At 40.7% G+C, this 15,324-nt stretch overlaps 1 protein-coding gene across 1 annotated transcript in view; it reads right to left on the bottom strand.

The window, feature by feature from the left end:
• LOC124139320 (neuronal calcium sensor 1) overlaps positions 1-15,324 on the bottom strand; it is a 129,233-nt gene that overhangs the window by 65,787 nt on the left and 48,122 nt on the right. Inside the window, exon 2 of the mRNA XM_046506311.2 lies at positions 11,245-11,269. Coding sequence (XP_046362267.1) covers positions 11,245-11,269 — 25 coding nt within the window. The remainder of the gene's footprint in view (positions 1-11,244; positions 11,270-15,324) is intronic.

Below are 15,324 nucleotides of genomic sequence, written 5' to 3'. Positions count from 1 at the left end.
TTAGCAACATTCCACTTCACTCCCTCTAGCTATATAATCACAACCAATAAATAATCTGGGCAACCCAAACCAGTGATTGATATCATGAGCTCCAGCCCCTGCCATCAGGGTAGGATGACTTGTGATCAATCAAGTCACTGGGCCTGACAACCCGATTGATTTAGTCACCTTTCAAGACCAGCTTTGGACCATTTTCCAACCCAGGAGCAGCACTTACACTCTCCAAAATGTAGATGTAGATTTTTAGTAAATTTATTGTACCTAATAAAGCCGGTATATTTAATGTAATATCATGGACCATTTTTTCAACCCAGGATCACCATGGGGAGCAGCACTTACACTCTCCAAAATGTAGATGTAGATTTTTAGTAAATTTATTGTACCTAATAAAGCCGGTATATTTAATGTAATATCATGGATACAAATATGAAATTTTGGAGCTCAACAGTCACATGTTGTCGTTGTACAAAGGCATTGAAAACTGTTCATTGTCATGTCACATAAGACCACAAGGTGGCGCTGATCTCGTGTGACAGCCCTGGGCAGCAATCACGGCTCTGCATCTCCTTGGCACTGACTGGACAAGTGTACAAATTCTGTCTTGTGGAATTCTGCTCTGTTCTGCTTGTAACACGTTGGACAGTTGTGGGAGTGTCTGTGGAGTGTTCTGACATTGATGTACACGTCGATCAAGTTCATCCCAGAGCTGTTTGATTGGGTTGAGATCTAGAGATGTTGACGGCCAGGGCAAGGTGTTGATGTTGGCTTTATGAAGGTAGCCTACTGTGACACAAGCTGTGTGCGTTGGAGCGTTGTCCTGTTGAAACAGCTCCCTCTGGCAGTCAATGATTGGAAGAAGGTGAGGTTAAAGAATTTGATCCATGTAGCGATTTGCTGTCAAATTTCCCTGAACCACAACCAAGTCAGACCTCGTGGTGTAAGATATAGCCCCCTACACCATGACACTACCGCCACCAAAATTGTCTAATTCACATACACAATGTGGGGCAAAACGCTCATTTCAGCGACGATAAACACGTTGTTTTCCATCTCGCCGGTGAAGAAGAAATCGTGATTCATCGCTAAACCACACTTGTCTCCAGTTTCTCAAATTCCAAGGCTGTAAGGTATGGCACCAACGCAAGTTTCACTGTCGATGGATCTGTTGCAAAACAGGAACGATAACTGGTCTTCTGGGTCGGATTCCAGCCTCGCAGATGGTTCCTGACAGTCTGGTCCGATATCCTCCTCAAACCAGGGATGCGTCCTGCAGTCTCCGTAGCTGTGCGATGACTTAGACGGAACAATCGAATGTGGTGATCCTGTGCAGGGGTGGTAACTCTTGGTCGGCCTGTTCTCAGGCGGTCTGCAGTGGAACTGAATTGTGTGTATCGGTCACAAAGGCAGAAAATGATGCTGTGGTGGACATTGAAGTGGCGTGCAACAGAAGACTGTGATTCCCCTCTCTGTATACGTCCTATGGCGATGTTATGATCAGAAGCACTGAGTTTGGGCATTTTCGAACTTGAAAAATGCTGACAATTGAATGAAAAATTATTGGCTTATGCTTGCCTTTTTATAACCACTACCACGAGATACGAAAGCCATAACTTGCACGTGCATATTGCTCTACTATTTTCCCCATGACATTTTTGAACAAGTGTGAAAACAATGCCATTTAAGACATTGCAAATCAACAATGGCTGCGTTTTGACCCACCATTTGTCGAATATCAGGCCACCAAGATTTTCCAATAATATAAATCCAATTTATATACCGGATTTTTTGTGTAGTCAGGTTCAGTGAACTACATACTACCTGTGCGTTGCTTTTTTTTAAAGAGTGTATTGTTCTCAGTACAAGTTGGTAGTAATTAAATACAAACATTTTTGTCACAATACATGCTTACTTTGAAAGTTACCAGTTTTGTATAACTAGTCATTTAATAGTGTTTTCAGATTACATATTCAAAGCATGATCTGTAAAATTGTACATGAAATTATCATCAGGTAAGACAGATATTTGTTTTGTTATTTTACAAATAAGCCTACCTATAATTTTGCAGAGTAAAATTTCTTTGTTCTATTGAAACCCATGCTCCATTTTGTCCTTTTGTTTAACCTTTCATTTCAAGAATTGTTTCAGTAATTAACAATAAATCAGCCTTGATACAAATTGTCCTCCCACCTCTTAATCTGACCTGACTGTAATTTAAAAGCTGAAAAAATACATGCACCCAAACAATTTATCTTTTCTTAAACATTACATCTGATGCTATTATGCACTTACTGATAGCCCATCACCAAAACGTTTTGGGAAATTCAAGATATTTTTATCAATGAAATACTGACAATTGAGTTGGAAATAGAAAGGTTCAATCTAAAAGGGTAAACATAAATTTACTTGACCTTTACATAATGTCATTGTGACAGTGAAAGACGTCATACCAAAACTGACATTTACTCAAAGCTAATAAATAATCCATCTAGTTTCATACAAGTAGTACATTCAGACGGGAAATATTAGCAAATATTGAAACTTTGCAGAACTTACTTGTTCTGTTATAAACATGGTACCTTGATGGGATGGTCATGGTAACCATGGATACAAATTTCACATTAAGCAATTGGCTAAGAGTTAATAATTTGGTTCTGTTAACGTTACATTACAGTAAATCTGTAAAATTCCAATACGTCCATAGGTCCTTGCAGCTGTAGATTAACCCTACCATTCAAAATGATTCCAATCACTGCAGGAGAGAGCTCTGGTTTTATATCAAACATGCTATCAAGATTGGGGAGGCATATTAGTATGAATGATCATTATCCATAGGAGAAAAATAGAACATAAATTTCAAAAGCTGAAATTGATGATATGAGGTGGGTATAATTCCAGGAAAGTGTATTAGTCAGCTCCCAGGCTTTCCTATTGCAGGAGTTGTGTTACTGCACTGAAATCGAAATCAGGATCTTGATAATATGGTCATGGTCATGGAGCATTTCCAGATAATTTTAATCTCAACATTAAGCCCTCAGCACACGTCTACAGGCAACTTTTCCTTACTCAAAGCCGCCTCCTTGGTCTAGTGGTAGAGGGGAAGATCCGGGGTTCGATACCAAAAGACATTAAAAAGATGGTACTTGTTGTTACCCTGCCTGGTGCTTGGCTAAAGGGGTCTAAACAAGGCTCGGCGTCAATATACTGTGTATCAGTGGAGTATTCATGTTAAACTGTGGAATGGTATTCTCAGTAGGCTAACACAATAAAATCTGCATTAGTCCGGACAAGTACACATGCATGCACGCACGCACTTCGCTATATAAGTGCAATAATCGTGGATGCGACGATAAACCACACTTCACTTCATCTCACCTGCTTACTCAAATCAAAGGAGAGTTTACCAAACTTACCCTAATAATTGTCAAGTTATGCACAATTTAACCTTTAACATGTTGATTTGTGTTTGACCCTACTATGCCCTGCCTGCTGGATTTATTTTAGTATAAGGCGCTGTAAAGGTGGTGGGTGTCTTCAAACAGTCGAGGCATCATTAAACATGGCACAATTGAACCAATATTTCACACATGGATTCCTGATAGAAAAATACACATTATCAAAACATATCCTGACATTTTCAAACATACAGAGGTTAAGACAAACGTGAAAATAAAATTTGCAAATTAAAAGCCATCACAATTGTATATTGTATGTGACATGTTACTGATATTTCTATTCTTGTAAGATACACTCAAATTAGTGTTACTGTTTAATTTTCTTGGATCCAACATTGAAATATCAATCTATAATACAGGAATGAACAGGTTAAAGGCTTCTGAACCTGTGGAACTAAATGACATCACTACATCATTAAACTCCTCAAGAGTAGTGTGTCACCTGTGGCCCGCCATGGATCCCTATGTTCATGCCTTGTACCCCTAAAATATGTGTACCCCTACTGAGTGTCCTCTGGACCGAGGTAAATCCCTGTCTCACACACCGTGGATCTAATCCAACTGGGGGACGGCCGGGTAGCGGAAGACAAGGGTTTGATTCCCGACATGGGTACAATGTGTGAAGCCCATTTCTGGTGTCTCCAGCCGTGAAACTGCCAGAATATTGCTAAAAACGGCATAAAACCAAACTCACTCACTCACTCACTAATCCAACTGGGGCAAACTGAGAGTTGATCCAATGACCAAACAGATCCTGGCAGCCATAAGGGACAACTCTGCTCTGCATCCATTACATTAGCATTTGTAATATTTACGTCTAATAACTAACATTGTGTTATTAAATAAATGCCCAACTACATGTAGATCTTCCTGTAGCATCATATTCCAACTGCTTGTGTATGGATTAAAATCATGTGAGTGAGTGAGTGAGTGAGTGAGTAAGTGAGTGAGTGAGTGAGAGTTGGGTTTAATGTCGCTTTGAAATAGATCTAGTATTCAAGTCACATCAGGGCGTATCAGCTTACTGTAGGAGGTATGTCTGGAGTGATGCAGGTCTCAAACCATGAGCACAGTTATGGTGCTGACAAACATACAAACATAATCGAGGCAAACCAGGATTTAAGCCCACAATCATAGGTTGCTGGCATGCCCAAGGGATGTGGCACCTTAGACAACTGAGATCTGAGCTGGAAACATGATCATTATGTTTATGTTGTCAGGGCAGGTATTCAGCTCATTGTGTTTAATGGTTTGTATTGAATGTACTAGAACAGTGACGACAAATTTGTCCTTCATTCCCCTAAAGAGCTATATCCCTGCTGAAAGTATGGTGTCAAAAACATATTTTTTAAAAATTTATAACACCTTAGTTAGAATTTGATGATAAAGTAGAAACATGATTAAATTAAAACCAAGTTCAGTGCATCCTTATGATAGAAAATAAAACATTTAATTCCCAAGAGCCTAGTTGCAGAATATCTGATGAGATCACAAGAAATCATGACTTCTCTTACGAAAGGCTAACATGGCTGCTTTGGTCCACTGGTGTTTTACAAGTCTGCAGGAGAGAGCTGCCTTGCGTAATCTTGTTTTGGGTTGTAAGTGCAAAATCAATGTGCACTGCAGGCCTCAAGCCCTTCTCTTGTACAGCATACCGTGTAAACCTGCATAGGCCAGGGCTAAAACCCTCTTTGCTTCAAGAGAGGGAAAGCTGAGTACATGTATTACGAAGAAATTAATTAATCAAACATCCTACTTGTAAGGTTGATTTTTTAAATAGAGCCTTCATTTGTGAATTGATGTTTTTGAGGCTGAAATTGGTAGCTTTATCATCAGTTTCTGATGCAAAAATAACAATTCGATAAAATTGGTGTCATGATTTGAAATATGCAAATGAGGTCACCTTTCAGGAACTACTTTGGGTCAGTTCCATGCATCATTATGACGCCTACTTGCTGGACCAGCAATGGCCCAGCCTTCGCTTAAGTGAGTTAGTGAGTGAGTGAGCGAGTTGGGTTTAACGCCGATTTGAAAAGAATTCCAGTTATATCACGGCGTGTCAGCTCAATGTGAGAGGAAAGACCAAAGTGATGCAGGTCTCAGACATCTACCACTTTAGTGAACCCACAAGAACGGGTATGGTGCTGACAAACCTAGAAACTTAATCGGCGTGAACCGGGATTCAAACCCATGGTCATAGGTTTCTGCAGTGCCCAAGGGATGCAACTCTAAACAGCTTATTGCGGTGCCTCAGATGACAGGTCCACCTGGGCCCCCAATCTTCCCATAAAATTTAGACGAAAATTTTCTGGATGATTGAGAGCTCAGGTAAACAAACGTGACTGCAAATCATTTGGCACTACATTACAAATGAGGCCACTCATCCTGGCATTGCCTGCCTTGCTGCTGATTTAGTGAACATAGATACACCTTAAACTCTGATTGCTTGAAGAGTGACACTATATGACAAAGAGATATCCTTGTGTTTCTGTCTCATACACATTCTTATTCGAACTAGATGATACTCACTACAAGGAAACGCTTGGCAAATAATCTCTACAGCCTTTATGTACAAACATGCTACTTTTACCAATGTTTCAAAAAAATATAAACTATGATCCTGAGGGCAGTACAGGTACCCAGAGTACACCTCCTGTGTAGATTCTGGGGCAGAGCGGCTACCCAGAGAATAGGTCCTGTGTAGGTTCTGGGGCAGAACAGCCACCCAGAGTACATCTCCTGTGTAGATTCTGGGGCAGAACAGCTACCCAGAGTACATCTCCTGTGTAGATTCTGGGGCAGAACAGCTACCCAGAGTACATCTCCTGTGTAGATTCTGGGGCAGACCAGGTACCCAGAGTACATCTCCTGTGTAGATTCTGGGGCAGAACAGCTACCCAGAGAATAGGTCCTGTGTAGATTCTGGGGCAGAACAGCTACCCAGAGTACATCTCCTGTGTAGATTCTGGGGCAGAACAGGTACCCAGAGTACATCTGTGTGGATTCTGGGGCAGAACAGCTACCCAGAGTATACCTCCTGTGTAGATTCTGGGGCAGAACAGCTACCCACAGTATACCTCCTGTGTGGATTCTGGGACAGAACAGGTACCCAGAGTACATCGCCTGTGTAGATTCTGGGGCAGAACAGCTACCCAGAGTATACCTCCTGTGTGGATTCTGGAGCAGACCAGATACCCAGAGAATACCTCCTGTGTGGATTCTGGGGCAGAACAGCTACCTAGAGTATACCTCCTGTGTGGATTCTGGGGCAAAACAGCTACCCAGAGTATACCTCCTGTGTGGATTCTGGAGCAGAACAGCTACCCAGAGAATACCTCCTGTGTGGATTCTGGGGCAGAACAGCTACCTAGAGTATACCTCCTGTGTGGATTCTGGGGCAAAACAGCTACCCAGAGAATACCTCCTGTGTAGATTCTGGGGCAGAACAGCTACCAAGAGTACATCTCCTGTGTGGATTCTGGGGCAGAACAGCTACCCAGAGTACATCTCCTGTATAGATTCTGGGACAAAACAGCTACCCAGAGTACATCTCCTGTGTGGATTCTGGGGCAGAACAACTACCCAGAGTACATCTCCTGTGTAGATTCTGGGGCAGAACAGCTACCCAGAGTACATCTCCTGTATAGATTCTGGGACAAAACAGCTACCCAGAGAATACGTCCTGTGTGGATTCTGGGGCAGAACAGCTACCCTGAGTACATCTCCTGTGTAGATTCTGGGGCAGAACAGCTTCCCAGAGAATAGGTCCTGTGTAGATTCTGGGGAAGAACAACTACCCAGAGTACATCTCCTGTGTAGATTCTGGGGCAGAACAGCTATCCAGAGTACATCTCCTGTGTAGATTCTTGGGCAGAACAGCTACCCAGAGTATACGTCCTGTGTAGATTCTGGGGCAGAACAGCTACCCAGAGTATACATCCAGTGTGGATTCTGGGGAAGAACAGCTTCCCAGAGTATATCTGCTGTGTGGATTCTGGGGCAGAACAGCTACCCAGAGTACATCTCCTGTTTAGATTCTGGGGCAGAACAGCTACCCACAGTATACATCCTGTGTGGATTCTGGAACAGAACAGCTACCCAGAGTATACGTCCTGTGTAGATTCTGGGGCAGAACAGCTACCCACAGTATATCTGCTGTGTGGATTCTGGGGCAGAACAGCTACCTAGAGTATACGTCCTGTGTGGGTTCTGGGGCAGAACAGCTACCCAGAGTATATGTCCTGTGTGGATTCTGGGGCAGAACAGCTACCCAGAGTATACGTCCTGTGTGGATTCTTGGGCAGAACAGCTACCCAGAGTACATCTCCTGTGTGGATTCTGGGGCAGAACAGCTACCCAGAGTGCATCTCCTGTGTGGATTCTTGGGCAGAACGGCTACCGAGAGTATACCTCCTGTGTAGATTCTGGGGCAGAACAGCTACCCAGAGTACATCTCCTGTGTGGATTCTTTGGCAGAACAGCTACCCAGAGTACATCTCCTGTATAGATTCTGGGACAAAACAGCTACCCAGAGTACATCTCCTGTGTGGATTCTGGGGCAGAACAACTACCCAGAGTACATCTCCTGTGTAGATTCTGGGGCAGAACAGCTACCCAGAGTACATCTCCTGTATAGATTCTGGGACAAAACAGCTACCCAGAGAATACGTCCTGTGTGGATTCTGGGGCAGAACAGCTACCCTGAGTACATCTCCTGTGTAGATTCTGGGGCAGAACAGCTACCCAGAGAATAGGTCCTGTGTAGATTCTGGGGAAGAAGAACTACCCAGAGTACATCTCCTGTGTAGATTCTGGGGCAGAACAGCTATCCAGAGTACATCTCCTGTGTAGATTCTTGGGCAGAACAGCTACCCAGAGTATACGTCCTGTGTAGATTCTGGGGCAGAACAGCTACCCAGAGTATACATCCAGTGTGGATTCTGGGGAAGAACAGCTTCCCAGAGAATAGGTCCTGTGTAGATTCTGGGGAAGAAGAACTACCCAGAGTACATCTCCTTTGTAGATTCTGGGGCAGAACAGCTATCCAGAGTACATCTCCTGTGTAGATTCTGGGGCAGAACAGCTACCCAGAGTATACGTCCTGTGTAGATTCTGGGGCAGAACAGCTACCCAGAGTATACATCCAGTGTGGATTCTGGGGAAGAACAGCTTCCCAGAGTATATCTGCTGTGTGGATTCTGGGGCAGAACAGCTACCCAGAGTACATCTCCTGTTTAGATTCTGGGGCAGAACAGCTACCCACAGTATACGTCCTGTGTGGATTCTGGGGCAGAACAGCTACCCAGAGTATACGTCCTGTGTAGATTCTGGGGCAGAACAGCTACCCAGAGTATATCTGCTGTGTGGATTCTGGGGCAGAACAGCTACCTAGAGTATACGTCCTGTGTGGATTCTGGGGCAGAACAGCTACCCAGAGGGCATCTCCTGTGTGAATTCTGGGGCTGAACAGCTACCCAGAGTATACGTCTTGTGTAGATTCTGGGGCAGAACAGGTACCCAGAGTATACGTCCTGTGTGGATTCTGGGGCAGAACAGGTACCAGAGTACATCTCCTGTGTAGATTCTGGGGCAGAACAGGTACCCAGAGTACATCTCCTGTGTGGATTCTGTGGCAGAACAGCTACCCAGAGTATATCTCCTGTGTAGAGTATATCTCCATGGATCAATGTTCATGATGTCAACCACTGGATTGTCTGTGAACCTGTGGCAGTTACATGTGTCAGTCATAAATGATCAACTGGCCGATCATTGAAAGGTGAATATAAAGATGTGTCAATCACTGGATTGTCTGGTCCAGACTTGATTATTTACATATCGCCGTCAAATAGATTGAATATTACTGAGTGCAATGTTAAACAACAAACAGACAAACAAACAAAACAAACCAAGTTCCACCATCAGTGAAGACGAAGTTCAGGTGGAACCCAAGTACAAGACATCAAAATGGCCGACACGATAAACATGATTGGAGAGATTTCCGAACTTGTTAATGAACCTGTGACAGTTACATGTGTCAGTCATCATTGATCAATTGGCTGATCATTGAAAGGTGAATATTAAGATGTGTCAAATAGACACTAAGGTAAATTCACAGATTGTTGTAGACTGTCACTGTCAGTCTAGAAACTGATTGAGTCGATACTGCGATAGTTTGGATGTCCTGCATTTCTTCGTTTGGTTCACTTATATTCATGAAGGATATTCATGAGCGATCATTAAGTCTAACACTCTGAGGTTTCTCAATGTATTCTAAAACACTAAGTCCAACATTAAAGGGTATAAATGATCAGAAACAACGCTTCTGTATGTATTCGTGAAAGGGAATTGCCGAGGATCCCCAAGGAATTGTGAACACCATATGAACGCCAAATTGTACCATTTATACACTTGTGCACTTCAGTTTCGCAGTCATATGACCGACCTCTCATCCAAAGGAAAAGCCTTATATCGTGTAAACTTCACACTAAAACATTATTGCTGATAAAACTGGCCTTGATACTAACTATTTTATATTCTTGGAGCAAGAGGCCCTGAAATTTTCTTATTTTCCTGTAAAACGGATTGAAACATGTGTCCTTTGGTTTAACTAAAAAAAATAATTTGCTTGTAGGACATGCTGGTCGTCCTATAGTTTTAGAATTTTATTTTAAATCCAGGGGCTTCTCCGGTCATAGAACAAAATTACATGTTTTGAAACAATGACTGAAAAAAAACTATCCTCAATCTCAAACAAAATCTGTGTCTCATCCCGCACCAATCAATATCAAATTGTTGGGGCCTTTATTAATCCCAAATTCACATGATCACCTCAACATTGCTTCAAGACAGAATTGATGAAAAAGATGGATTTGGGGTGTGATATAGTAAATGAACATTTGTATCTAAATTACGGTAACCCGTAAAAGTAGTCATTATTTCATTCTGGAAAAGAAATATTTCCGATCCAGTAAAATGTTTTTAGAGGTAAAACAAGGCCAAAGCGTCACTGGTAACAGCCATGGAATTCTAGGTGTGATTTAATCTGTAAGCTATCTGGTCACACTCTTTCATGCTTGAAAATAAAACATTTCACATCCATAGAAAAATCCAACATATTTAAGAAAGAGGCAAACTATGATTAAAATTAATTCCTATTCCAGCTCAACTCCTTAACACTGATCTGTCTTCAAGCACCCAGAAAACCTTGTTCTTCAGTATATGATAAGATATGCTTCTGATTTGGGGCTAGACTAGCTTCTTGTCTCTGAAAATATTTAATTTGAGAGAAACAAGCAACTAAATAGAAAAGAATCCTCAGTGAGATGGGAGTTTCTTGAACCTGAGGAAAATCTAGACTTGTTTCATTTAGACTACATGTATAGCACCACAGTAATAGCTAGGTGGGAAAGAAAATAACATGGTCTAAGGACTGTATATTCCAATCCTGCATGTGCAATTTAGAACAGGAAAAGCATGTCAATCAATCCATAGTCTAGACAGGAGCAAGTTCCATTTCAGTATAATACAGTAATACCACATAATATTAAAACAAGAACACACAACAAAACAATAAAACAAGAAAACTGATTCCAACACTGATCCGAAACAGTCATACAATAGTGTGCCCCAGAGGTTTTATGATTTGGGAACACACCATGCATGAGGGGAAAATACAGCTCATATTTTTTAATTTATTTTTTTAATTCACATCAGAAATGATGCTTCTAGTCTAACCACCAGCTGTCCAGGCAGAGTTTTAGTTTACGATCAAGACAGGAAGCCTAGTACTCACCATTGCCTGATTTCTCCTTCAGAAACTGGAACAAAAAATGAAATGAATTAAACATGTGTCTTATCCACTTTCAATTACTATAACTAAGCCATTGGCTATATTTAATCTATGTTTATTCAGAGCCTTGTCCCTGTTTATAAACAGCTGAAAAGCAGCCAGGGGAATGTTTGTCAGTTATAGTAATTCATTAGAATGTTATGTCTTGTTTGTTTGTTGTTTAACGCCACACTCAGCAATATTCCAGCTCTATGACGGTGGTCTGTAAATAATCTAATCTGGACCAGACCATCCAGTGATTGACATCATGAGCATCGATCAAGGCAATTGGGATACGATGACATGCATCAACCAAGTCAGCAAGCCGGACCACCCAATCCCGTTAGTCGCCTCTTACGACAAGCATGGACTGCTGAAGGCAGATTCTAACCTGGATCTTCATGTGTCTGGAATGTTATGTGAATACAAGTATACAGTTTGATTTCTCATGTCAAGCTATTCCTGAGAGCTCACAGATTTTATCTTATCATATGCATGCTTGAAACAAGGACGGATGGGTTAGAGCATTGAGGTCATCACACAAATGTAACCAAGATAACACATTGGTTTCCGAGGAGATGGTGAAAAAGCAATAACTGACATAATACATGGAGGACAGTATATAATCAGAGCATATGAGCCATAACACATCAAAAACACAAAACATAACGATTCAAATGAATTGCAAAGAGAAATCTCACATGTACATTAATAAGATACATACTTTAGATCAAAGTAGCTTACCGTATTCGACGTAATAAGCGTCCCGCTCTAATAAGCACCCACAGCGATAATTGCTGACATATTGGCTGGTGAACAATCCCAATTAGCACCCCTTCCAATTGATCAATGTACACAAGACTTATTTTTTCGCGTATAATACGCAGTCGTGTGATATATGCACCCTTAATTATGGGCAATTAAATTCTGGAAAAATATATCTGTCGTATATAAACATTTCAGGCTGTCAGCATAAACCATGAAATTTATCTTTCAACTCTGTTTTTTCCACCAAAATAATATTCTAATAAGAGCCCCCTATTTCTAATATTGAGAGCGCCCTGGGCATTTATTGCGTCAAATACGGTATATTTCACAAGTAACAAAAACTGTAATTTTAGCGATTCTGATTTTAGACATTTAACTTGGTATTGAAAAATGGCATCTTTTCTTCATTATTTCAAACACAAAACAAAAACATTTGTTTTTGATGCAGAAGTACATATCAAAGCCTTCGATGATACAAACTCTCACAACCCTAAAATGAAAGCAAGTGCTCCATTTCTATTTTGCTTCCACAATTTGATTACCATACAAGTGAACGCAGAATCTAATAACTCGGACACAGAATTGACGTGTGTCATCTCTACCTCAAATATTTCTACAGGAGCCTGTCGGCCTGCACTGTTTAATAATAACAGTTGTAGTTCTCTGAGCGTACCACCCAGAGGAGAGACAAATTACAATAATAAATCGTAATGCAATTCTCATGACTGATGTAATATGCTGAGAACTGGTCCTTGCATCCTAAAGTCCTTGTTTACGTCCCTGAATCAGTGGGGAAAGTGACCAATATAACTCTGACGTATCTAACACATAGAAAAACAGCTTAACTTAATATAATGACAAGGAAAAATGTCCCTGACATACCTATTGTATGACGCATTATAAAAATGAGCTCTTATATATGGCTGTTTGAATAAGGAACAGTGGCAAGGTACAGGATAAATGAAAACATTGATGCATGTTTCCTACAAGGCACTGATCAATATATATATTTTCAATATACCGTATTCAACGTAATAAGCGCTCATGGCGCTCTCAAAATTAGAAAAAGGGGGCTCTTATTAGAATATAGTTTTGGTAAGAAATAAAACAGAGTTGAAAGATCGTTAATATTGTGGTTTATGCTGACAGTCTAATATGATACAAAAGAAAAGTCTGTGCGTATTATACACGACATATATTTTCTAGAATTTAAATGCCCATAATTAATGATGCATATAACACACGAGTGCGTATTATGCATGAATAAACAAGTCTTGTGTACACTGGTCAATCGGAAAAGGTGCTAATTGGGATTGTTCACTAGCCAATACATTAGCAAATATTGCCGTGGGTCTTTATTATGCCGAATACGGTATATACAGCTACGTACTCTTGTGGACAAAGTATCTGTTTGTTAGTATGTTGCCCAATTTAGCATTAGGAATATTTAGCTATTTCCCAGGTGCTATTCGTTCATCATGACTGTGGAATATCTAATTTAATCTTACCAAAGCCAATCTAGATTATAAATACAGGCAAGTCTATCTAATTTGTTTGAGCACATTAGAAAGTGGAAACTTTGAATAAGTCTGGTTTGGATGGGATTGTCCTTGAGGTCACATGACACCTTATCGCAATTATAAGTCAATAAGAATCTAGGGGGGACTTTGCTGTTGTCAATTGTTGCTGGTGGCTGACAGTAAAAATTGATGTCAGTAAGGATAGGCAATATCACCTTGTATTTCATTGTATTCAATGTCCTATTTTCGTTGAGGCAGTGGTGTAGACTAGTAGCTCGTCATGCCTGAGACCTGGGTACAATGTGTGAAGCCAATTTCTGGTGTCCCCCGCCGTCATATTGCTGGAATATTGCTAAAAATGGCGTAGAAACCATACTCACTATTATTTCTTTTATCTCTATCATGTTCATGTGATTCTCAGTTTGGGGGGAGCTGCCAGGCTGTGTGAGGCATCCCTCCTACATTAAGCCTGCTTGTTAAGTATAAGTGTAGCTATGTATTACCTATTTTGCCCTTCTATAACCCATACAGGTTCCTTATATCTTGTATTGTATTGTTCTGTTCTTTGACTTGTAAAAAATATTCATGTTAACATCGAGTTGTGATTTAAACAATATTAGAAGAGAGAAATGTATTGTGTAATTTAAGATTTCATAGACTGTATGTTTGTCAGTGGTGAGAACATTATGATCAAGTCTGGACCAGACAAACCAGTGACTGAAAGCATGAGCAACAAGCCACATCATCAGGGCAAGACGACACTCACCCACGCCATCAAGCCTGACTGTAAACAAGATTTGGTTCTGTGACTATATAAGTTCTGGCGGGAACTTCTACTCCAAACATTTGTTCCTTTGGAGGTGCAAATAATGTCAAGTTTTGGTTCCTATCATACTGAAATTTGTTCCAGCCATACAGGAACCTTCACACACATACCCGGTATGTTTTAGTTTGTGAAACAGTCAAGTGTCTTAAAGAGGGTTTTTTATGGGGCTATAATAAAAATTGGGGCTTGGTTATTTTGGGGGGAGGGGAAAGAGAGTTTTTTCAAGGAATCAATAGCGGTGGTATGCCCGTGGTTGCTGTAAATAACGGCGAGTTGTGCGATCTTCCGATCACTTCACATACGATTTTGCAGAAATGAAAATAAACAATATTGAGTGAAATTTTGAATAAAATTAATAAAATAGATTACAAAGGTGTTATGTAGTTGCTTGTTTATAAGCTTGATGAACGGTAAACCATGACATGTTTTAGTTCATAGGCGATGGTCGCCATGCTTTTATTACTAGCGCCAAAACAGTTCGGACAAAAGTGGCATTGGCACTTTAGACGAGACGGGATTTACATATAAACGAAATAAGATTGTTAATACATCTTACAACAAAAGGTAAGTCCAGATATGTAATGAACTGTTTTTATAACCAGACAGTGTAATTACATGATTAGTTTGCAGACTTAATTACGGATTTGCTGACATGGTATTTCCGGTGTTACATGCTCACAGTTATGTCTATGTTGGGGGGAGAAAACATCAAAAACATCAAAACTCTTCAACCCTGTGTATAAGACGAACCCCCTTGAAAGCCCCCTATTTCGAGGTACAAAAAACAGCAATATACGGTACATGAATCTTAAGCATGGAACAAATACTTGCAACATTTTTGTTCCGGTTGGAACAAATAGTGTATGTGTGAAAATTCCTATTTGACAATTCGGTTAACATTTCTGATAAAATTAACCGGAACTTTTCTCT

This window comes from Haliotis rufescens, unplaced genomic scaffold (genome assembly GCF_023055435.1).
Source record: "Haliotis rufescens isolate VD_foot unplaced genomic scaffold, xgHalRufe1.0.p SCAF_8, whole genome shotgun sequence".
Classification (NCBI taxonomy): Eukaryota; Metazoa; Mollusca; class Gastropoda; order Lepetellida; family Haliotidae; genus Haliotis; species Haliotis rufescens.
This window is presented reverse-complemented; position numbering and strand designations above follow the sequence as displayed.